This window comes from Acipenser ruthenus, chromosome 7 (assembly GCF_902713425.1).
Source record: "Acipenser ruthenus chromosome 7, fAciRut3.2 maternal haplotype, whole genome shotgun sequence".
Taxonomy (NCBI): Eukaryota; Metazoa; Chordata; class Actinopteri; order Acipenseriformes; family Acipenseridae; genus Acipenser; species Acipenser ruthenus.
The window spans coordinates 11444799-11454878 of NC_081195.1; the positions used below are offsets into that span (position 1 = coordinate 11444799).

Consider the following 10080-nt stretch of genomic DNA (forward strand, 5'->3'; position numbering starts at 1 on the left):
GGACACTGCTGTTGTACCCTTGAGCAAGGTACTTTACCTAGATTGCTCCAGTAAAAACCCAACTGTATAAATGGGTAATTGTATGTAAAAATAATGTGATATCTGTATAATGTGAAATAATGTATAATGTGATCTTGTAACAATTGTAAGTTGCCCTGGATAAATAACTAACCTCCCTGCTAAATATATATATATATATATATATATATATATATATATATATATATATATATATATATATATATATATTTAGCAGGGAGGTTAGGAGCATATATATATTTAGCAGGGAGGTTAGTTATTTATCTATTAATGTTTGTGTCATTATGCTTTATGGGTGCATGGTGCAATTTGTCTAGTTTTAATGTGACTGGATTAAATAATCCACTGTAACAAATGAGACACTTTATCAGATTTATCAGTTTGTGATTTGAACAATCAAACTATCAGAGTATTGGACCTAAAAGCAACTGGAGTATATTCATGTTGAGAAAAGGCTTATGTGTATAAGTACAAACATATTGAAAAGCCTCGAGACGTGTTTGTTTCAGAGTCTATAAGAAAATACAATGGCTTGAAATCGAATAGAGAGAATACAAATCAAGCTGTACATTGTATTCATTACAACAGACGTGGCAGCGCCGTCTAGCGACTCATAAGACTCGTTAAGGAAACTAAAAGCAAACTTGAAAAACAGAGCGACCAATGTGTGTTTTTGCAAAATTTGACTTTGGTAGAGGCTGTTGTACCTACTCATTGCCAAATTTAAGACAATCAGCGTAAACAAGAAATAACGATTTTTTAAGGGACTTTAAATCAGACAGTTGTTATTTTCAAATGAAAACTAGGTTTGCAGTGCTACCAAGAGTCGATGGTAAAAGGCATACAAACACAAACCAAAATCTACAAATTGTTTCTAGAACCCCTTTAAAAAGATTGCTTTCATGTACAATATGTGAGGAGCAGTTAGGTTAATTTTCTCCTCCTTTATGCTGCAGTCGTTTTTTGACATCTAGTATTTCAGCAGGCATCTTTATGCAGATCTGTTATCATTCCTTTTCTTGAAGTGACGTTGAAGACAGATGACAAGACTGTCAGGTTGTCTTTAGTTCATCAGAAGATGAGAAAATACACCATGGCTTTTTTTAAGCATTCAAAGTGGGAAGAATTCGCTTTTCAAACTGCCACAAAAAAGATGATGGAATTTTGCATTTCTGAGGAAGTGTCGCTGCAAATCACTGTTTGTGTCAGTTATAGTTTAAAAAATAAAAATCTAAACGATCATTCAAATTGGACTGTTGATTTTAGACTCTGATGCAGCCAAATGCATTTTAAATACATTTAAGCCATTTTAATAGTCATGATTTAATACATGTATTTTCTATAGAACATATATTGTTTTACACTGTATATGGATCTTAAACAAGCATATGACAAATATATGAAGTATGGCAAATGAGTTACACAAACTAAAGGCAACAAAGGCATTTAAGTGTAACCTACGCCCGACAAAAGAGCTGTGTAAACCGTCTCTCCATTTAATTTTACCTATACCTTTTACTAAACTATCTATAATGGTTACCACTCTTGTATAGTAAAAACGATGTTTTTTTGTTTTTTTTAAATACATCCCTGAATATCCCTGCCCCTTCAGAAAGTGTGAAACATGAGTGTGTTGAAAAGGTGTTGATCTGGTTGTGTTTCTTTTGTAAAAAAAAAAAAAAAAAAGGATGGTGTACATTCATTAACACCCTGCCAGTGTCGACGTAGAGGAACGTAGGAAATATTGGAACTGTTGACATAAAATGAATAATAAGTCAAAAGACTATATTTCGACATTTTAAATTGTAAAGCAGTCCCCTCCAGATCCTGGACTCTGTGAAAATATAATGGATTTTCTTTTTGTGTGTGTGTGTTTTAATGTATTCTTAAAATATTATTGTTTCGATTGAGGGTTGCATGTAATTAGCAACAGTGATCGTGATATATATATATATATATATATATATATATATATATATATATATATATATATATGTACGCTATATTTACCTATATAAGTTTGTTATAAATAAAAATACGCAGCGTTCCTAAGCTCCCGAATAACATCCCATTAAAAAGGCCTATAGGTAAAATCAAACAATATTATCTTAAACAATATAATATTATATGGAATACTACTACGACGACGACTACTACTACTACTACTACTACTAATAATAATAATGATAATAATAATAATAATAATAATAATAATAATAATAATAATAATAATAATAATAATAGTAGTAATAATGTAGGCCTTTTTGGACTTTTGCATGGAATCACAGCACGAAATAAGTACAATTAACACACCGCGCGTTTTGAATAGTCTAAGTATGTTGGTTTTAACAAAATAGGCTTGATATTATTTGCGTCTTGAAATCTTATTTATTTGGGTTCGGTTCATTAAAATATTGTATTCACTGGTTATATATCTATGAATGAATGTGTGTGTCAGGGTCTGATATTTGCGCGTTGAATGTTTTTCTTTATTAAATGTAAATGCTTGTCCACTATCGTTTTTTGGTTACAGATGTTTTGGCACGGTTCTTCTTCTGATTGTCTTCTTGAGTAGTTTCAATGTGAAATAATTTCAGTTAGGTGACTTTGGCCATAGGCTGCCTTCATCTTTCAAAATCATAGTTATTAACTGTCATCGTTGACTTTTAATCAACTCATATCCTGTTGAATAGATACACCAGAAAATGAAGGGTTAAAAAAAATCAACCTTTTGTTTTGTTTTATAGGCCTGTTATTAACCTGAAAAATTATTTTGGTCTCATCAAATTGTGAAGACATAACCATGCATCACCATCTGAAACTCATTTTAGCCTTCGTGTCCTGACACAAAACCGTGTCTAATAAACGTTAGAGCAGTGTTATGTGCTCATTAGGACGGCGCAACACGAAAACAAAAAGAAAAAACTGAGCAGATCATATATTGTATTAAAAAAGGTAAGCACTTGTACACATCGTTTTTTAGTACGATAAAAAAATTGTTTTTTAACGGGCAATTGCTAATGACAACGCAATGTTGTTTGGGTTAGCCTATACATCAGAAAGTAACACACGCAGACGCACACAAGACTCGCAAATCGGACATTATTTTGTTTTAAAACCAAAAAAAAGTGCGTCACACTAGGGTAAAAAAGGATCGATAGCTCTGCTTTAAATGTACTATGAATAGGCCTATGCTTTCAATTTACAAACTGTGGATTCATTTCTCCCCTGCAGCATGGTTAGGTTATTATATTTGCCTTGTGCGCTCTATGCGCTGTTATTCGTTAGCTGTATAGGGTAATCCTGTATCTGCCGCTTTCCACTTTAATGAGAATGACTGTACCGCCTGTCCCCAAAGTCGGAATTTAAAAACACGTATTTTCAGCTTCTTCCTTGATTTAATAAATAACGTTGCATTTTATGTCTTGTCTTCTCTCAATACTGAGATTTAGATGTATTTTAAACATTACAAAGCCTATAAACCGTTTTATTTTTTGATGAAGAAATAAAAAAGGCGCAATAGTTGTTCAGCGTGGGTCTCACCACCCTCCATATGTATTTAAAAATGTACTTTTATTTTTTTTAATGCAATATTTATCATTGAAGCTTGCACATTTAACGTACTGTACCAAGCACAACTGTGCAAAATATTTGCACCTATGAACACTTTAAAATAACGATAACATTAGTTTGCCTTGTTTATAAAACAAATACAAAACAAGTAAAATATTGTACTATAAACGGTGAAAATAGAAGTATAAAAGTACCCTACTAATCAAATTAACATTGATTCTTAAATGTTTATGTACTGTTCCAATATGCGTAAAAAGCCTAAAATTAAACGCACATCGAAACTTATTGTTCACAACAAATCCACACAGACAGTCGTATTATTGTCTGTTAATTTTCTTGGTATATCAAAATATTAAGACAGCCGATTTAAAAAAAAAAAAAAAAAGATTCGGCCGCCTTACCTATTCAAAATAGCGTTCAGATTTATACTTTTTTCCCCCTACAATTACCGTTTGTGTTTATAAAAAAAAAAAAAAAGTTGTTTTAAATAATATTATAATAAACTCACCAGCCTGCAGTCAAACAAATGTAACAAATTAAAAAGTCAAGTTTATTTGATAATGTCTGTTTTAGTTACGTTATACCCAGAAGTATTTCATACCAGCTTACATAAAGTATACCAAAAACCTTCCTTAAATTGTAAAACCTGTATGTTTAGTGCAAAGCAAACGTAAGAAATAAAAGACGATAGTTTATTTTTTGGAATAGAACTGTTTCTTTTTTTTCAGAATACATACAAAAAAATACCAATTCTCTCTCCATGGTATACACCTTAAAAATAACTGCAATTTAAAATTATAAATGACAAGTTGGGATTTTAGTAACAAACATGCATGTAAATTATTTTCTTCCAAGGAGACATTAAATAGGAACGTACAATACAATCATAGCAATTTCAAATAAACATCGAAAAGAAAAAAAAAAACCTATTTTCATTAATATTCTACCATGGGCGTTTCACTTTACCTATAGAGCTCTGTTTTAAAGTAATGCACTTTTGAGTTATTTGTATTTTTTCGTTTTTATTGTCCTGCTTGAAGCTAACATAAATAAATACAGTGTCCACGGATCCAGTCCTTAAGTGGACAGTAATATAAAAGTCTTTATATTTGTATTTTTATATAAATGTGTTAGTCTTTTTTGTTTTACTGATATCCCAGTGCAGATGCTGTGGTCAGTCTTTGTCCGTACAGTGCATATGGAGAGTAATATGGTCCTGTGGCTGCAGGTACCGGCACTGGTGCACCAGTTGGTAAGGGGCTCTTTGAATAAGGGTGATAGCGACTGCTCAGTCCCAAAGCGTGGTGGGGGCTCCTGAGTGCCAATGTGCCGGGGCTCCCAGGGGCCCCTGTTGGGGGCATGTGCATGTGGCAAGCCATAGCTGCTGCTGCTGCGCTGGCTAAAGAAGATGAGCTAGGGTAACCTGATATGAGCTTTTCTGTTCCAGTGAAAGCTGTGTGGGTTCGCAGGTGGTTCAGGAGTTCTTCAGAGGAGGAAAAACGCTTGTCACAAGGTCCATTGGCCGACACCCAGTTGCAGACGTGTGGCAGGGGATCATTGGGGAGCATAAAGCCATAAGGGTATAAGGGGTGCCCAGCAAATGATGGTGGGGAGGAGTGGACACTGTGCAACGGGTGCGTTTGGTATACCAGCGGGTATCCAGATTTAAGAGCTGCAACAGCTGCAGAGTCGTGTGCACATTGTGCACTGGCAGCCCCAGTCAGGTGACTTGCACAGTGGTAGCTTAAGCAGTAAGGGTCTCTACAAATGCTAGCAGACATCATTGAAGGTGGTGAGGCTCCAGCTAAGGGGCTTGATCCTGCCTTACTGCAGCCTAGTGAACTGGCAAGCTGGGCATTGACTAGGCTGTTGGACTTGGTTGGGTCTAAAGTCACTCCGTGGTGCAGGAACTGATGTGGATAGCCAGCATAGGCCCCGGCCAAAGACCCAGGGTATGACATGCCAGCCGGTGGAAGTGGAAAAACAGTCTGTCCTGGTTTATATGGTGAAACAGGAGCCACAAGACCAGATCCAAGTACTGATGCAGATGAGGCTGAAGATACTGATAAAGAGTCTGAAGTTACAGATTTTGACCCCGAATTAGTATCCTGATGTTGGTTGACCTCTACATTTATTCCAGCACAACTCACACTTATCCTGCCGTGGCTAATGCTAGAGGCTCCAGACCCCTCAGATGTGCTATTTTTATTAGATTCAGAGTCTTTCTTGTCTTGACTGTCTCCAGATTTGCTCTCTGATGGCAACGGGGAAGCAGAAGTGCTGGAGTTGGGGCTGCCTGTCCTTGGAGTAAATGGCTGGCAGGTGGCGCTAGGCACGCGGAAACCAGATTTCTCTCCACTGGAAACCCCGGAGTCCTTCTTCTCGGATAGTTTTGAGTAAGGTTTGAAGCTAGATTTGTCTTCCACTCCTATGTCACTCAATTTCAATGGGCCGGATTTGGAATCTTTGTCACTAGATCCATTAGATGTTACTGACGAGAGTTTAGAAGAGGCTGGTGGGTCTGGTTTTCCGATTTGTGAGCAAGTTTGAGCCAAAAGAGCCAGTGGACTTTTCTTGGCATCAAGCTGTGAGAAACAAGCACAAATAGTAGAATTTAATGTAAGACGAACGTATTTAATACATTTAATACACTTTCAAACATAGTTTTCACATCGTCTAGAACGCAGCGTTAAAATGTATCAATCAATTAACTAATTTATGCATTTAATAATTCCGAGAAAATGGCTACACAAGTCAATGTTGAGAGGAAACAGGACACAAACCATCCTACTCACCGACAGTATAGCGCAATGCGTTGAATTATATAGCAAAATAAAACTCAATTTACACTTCCTATTTCTTATAACTGACATTTTACTTCTTATAAAAGTGATTTCATAATAACACTACTTTGGTTATAATGCAATTTTAATAATAATAATAATAATAATGATAATAATAATAATAAATAATAATAAATAATGGGTAAAAACAGTGAGATATATATATATATATATATATATATATATATATATATATATATATATATATATATATATATATATATGTGAACAGTATTTACAGTTTACGGTAATAGCTAGCAGGCTTTAAATGTTTGTTTTTTTTAATCTATATTTTAATTCTTATTACAATTATATTTTCACAAACTGTAATTGAAAATCCTCACCTCGATTGGGCTAACGGGGGTAGACGGCAGGGGCTGGAGATACTCGGGGTGCAGAATGTGTCCTGTTCGTGCCGTGAGCATTTTCAACACCTTGATGGGAAGGCGATTAGCTTGCCTTATTGGATCCGAAGGAGGAACGGAGTGGAGAAAGGGCTTGTTGAGATTTGTCGCGGAGCTGTTATTCCAAGAACCGCTGCTCTCCCAGGCTTGATTATTACTATTTCGTAGAGCAGAGACCGAGGGCGATGTGATCATGACCCAATTCTCATAGAAATTGTTGAAAATGCATTTATCAGATTCATTTAAAAAATATATATGTTCATTTCTTTTCTTTAAAATGACAAGAGTACGACCAGTCCAAGATCAACAAAATAGGTATAATCCTTAGGTAAAAGCGTACAGTCAGGAGACGGCTGTGTGGCTATCGGTTTAAAGCTATTGCTGCACCAGAAGCTCTGTTGTCTCTGCGTGTCTTAACAGATCCGCGCAGTAGTTCTCCCAACCCGAAATCTGGCAGAAAACCTCACTTCAAAAGCAGCTGAATTAGTCTGAGATTAAAGCCTTTGCCGCCTTCCAATCAAATGGGACCCAGAGGTGATTGGAGGGTCAAGGGGATGTGACGTTCCTTTTTTTGTAAACTCTTCTATTTTGTTCGCTAGGGGGAGGCTGGATTTAATATTTGGTTTCTTATATACTCCTTAACAACCTCTAATTGCAAATAGCAGAGCATGCACAGCAACTACATTAAAACAAAACAAAACCAAAAAGAGGCATTTGTTTCTGAACCTTATTAAAAATAACCTAGGCTATATATGTATTGTATAATTTATTGTAGCCAAGCTTATCTTTCCAGTGCTCCCCTGGTATCAATAAGGTAGGTTGCTAGTACATAGCTAAGATATTTTCCAAATATGCTATTCTAGGCTATACATTTTTTATTATTTTATGTTTAGCATGTAAATACACAAAATACATTACCACTAGCTACAATGTAATGCTATTTTGTTTTTGAAACAAACTAAATTGATATTTCTTTTAAGCAAAGTTCAACGCAACCTTGCTAAATAAAAGCACGCAAGACCTTGGTATTATTTGAATAAACAAATACATGAATAAGGTTAAATGCGTTTAATGGGATCACTACAAACATGACTTTTGAGCTATTGAAATACTCTGACAGAATACTCGGTTTCACACAGCTCCGGATGATTTGTCACTGTATTACCAATAGCTCGGGTTCGAGTATTGAGAATTTTTATTTTTTTATTTTATTTTTTTATATTTAAATCGGCTAGATATCATTGGAATGTTCACCAGAAGTCTAAATACAATAGCTGCCTTCTTGGGATTCAAAAAAAAGAGTGTACACCAAACAAAAGATCAACCTTTTTTTGTCTCGGGTTTAAATTCTCCAATCAGGCATGCGTTGACAGGAGAGGGCCAATGCAGAGATCGAGGGATGTGAATGTCACATGTTTTCAATATTATATACACCTCCCTCCCTTCTATTTCTATCTCCACCCCTCAGTCAACTGTCAATTCTACTCGACCGCAATCAATCAGTTATTTGTCAGCCCCTGTCAATCTGCCCTTGATTTATGTCAGTTTTTGTTCCTGATTACAAGCCTGGTGTGACTGGAAGAAAAAGGGAGAGAGGAAAAAGACGGCTCTTTTGAAAGATCCATTCAATTTCAGGAAATAAATCGTTCTCAAAGTAAATTCAATTTGTATGGCAACAAAGCGGGCAGACGCACTTCGGTTTGCGAACGACGTATATATACCTCCTTTATTTTCAAAGAAACTTACACAATATTTATATCTATTTGTTCTAATACTAACAACGAAGTGTTTTTTTGTTAGTCCATATTAATCAGCCACGCATCGAAGTGTCGGAAATAAGACGCCGTGAGAGTCTTGAGTTGTTTACAACTTTCAAAGTAAACGATCTGTTTCCACAGACGATTTATATGTTTCACTGTAATCGGCAATAATATAACCATTAGCGCAGTCATGTTGCAGTAAATGACATTAATATTTACATAGTTCGTTTTTGCATTACCGGTATATAATAATTACGCGTACTTGCTGTATCGGTATATCATAATTAAAACATACTTGTATTTAGTAGGCTAAGTGTATTTTGCGAATCCCCGGTGGACAATATGGTTAGGAGTGAAAATGATTAGAAAAAATAATTCAGTAGATCTGTAAACCAGATTCTGGATATTTTTACTTATGCAGTTTATTTCCCCCCTTTCTTTTCACAGGCAAATTTAGGTGTTAATCAATCTTTGCTTTTGTTTCCGGCTCTACTTGGTGGCCCACACAATCTACATTAACAAAAGGTCACTTGGAGAAAAAAAAAAAAAAACATTTGACAAGCGAAGAACATGGAAAGTGCTGAGGGGTCAGATATAAATCCCGGCCTAGATTCCACAAAAAGGACTCGATTCCTTAATCGGCGGCTCTGTAGACTAACCTTCATATAATATATATATATATATATATATATATATATATATATATATATATATATATATATATATATATATATATATGAGAGAGATACGTAATACTTAAGTTTATATATTTATTAAAGTTGTCCAGTGCGTTTGATTTTTATCTGCATAACCTATCCGTTTTCTTTTTCTCTAATGACTAGTCATATTGATTGATTAAGTGCGGTGAAACTCGAAAAAAACCCCTGAAACCTTCATTCGAGTTCATTTGCATTAAAGTGCCTGGAACAGCTGTTTTCTTTACAGGACCAGAGAGGCTGCTATCTGTTTTGTAGTTGTGTTTGTCCTGCCTCCTGTTGTGAAAGGATAAAAGATGAATTGCATTTAGGTGGAGTTTACTGTGGGAAGAGTTTTTAGATTTAGATTGTAGAGGGTGAAAGCCCACACAAACAGTCGCAATGTCGAAAGGAGGTCATTGACACACTGCATTGTATGTTTAATATTGTTATGGCACGATGTGTTCATATTAACAGTGTTGTTTTGATTGTGACACTAATCAGTTAAACATCTTACTATCAAAAATACATCAACGTCTATTTATTTGTAGTTTGTTTTGATTTTTGAAAAACAATTGTTTAAGTCCACAACAGGCTGCTTATTTTTCTTTGTTCGATACACTTTTTTTTTTTTCTAAATGAACTTCCAGTGTCACAAGTGGACCGTTTACAATGTATTTTCATTTGATAAATGTTTGCTAGAAATGTATCAGTTTGTGGATCGAGGCTAACAGGTAGATAACATTGTAGCAAAACAAGTTTTAAT

General features: G+C 35.2%; 1 protein-coding gene across 1 annotated transcript; it reads right to left on the reverse strand.

Annotated features, from left to right (window-relative positions):
* Positions 1-4141: 4141 nt before the first annotated feature.
* Positions 4142-9105, reverse strand: LOC117414851 (zinc finger protein 503-like). The gene is made up of 2 exons (XM_034024677.3): positions 6800-9105; positions 4142-6197 (listed from the first exon to the last, which is right to left on the reverse strand). Exons 1-2 carry the CDS (start codon positions 7052-7054, stop codon positions 4758-4760), a joined length of 1695 nt encoding a protein of 564 aa, XP_033880568.1. The 5' UTR covers positions 7055-9105; the 3' UTR covers positions 4142-4757.
* Between the last annotated feature and the right edge of the window lie 975 nt (positions 9106-10080).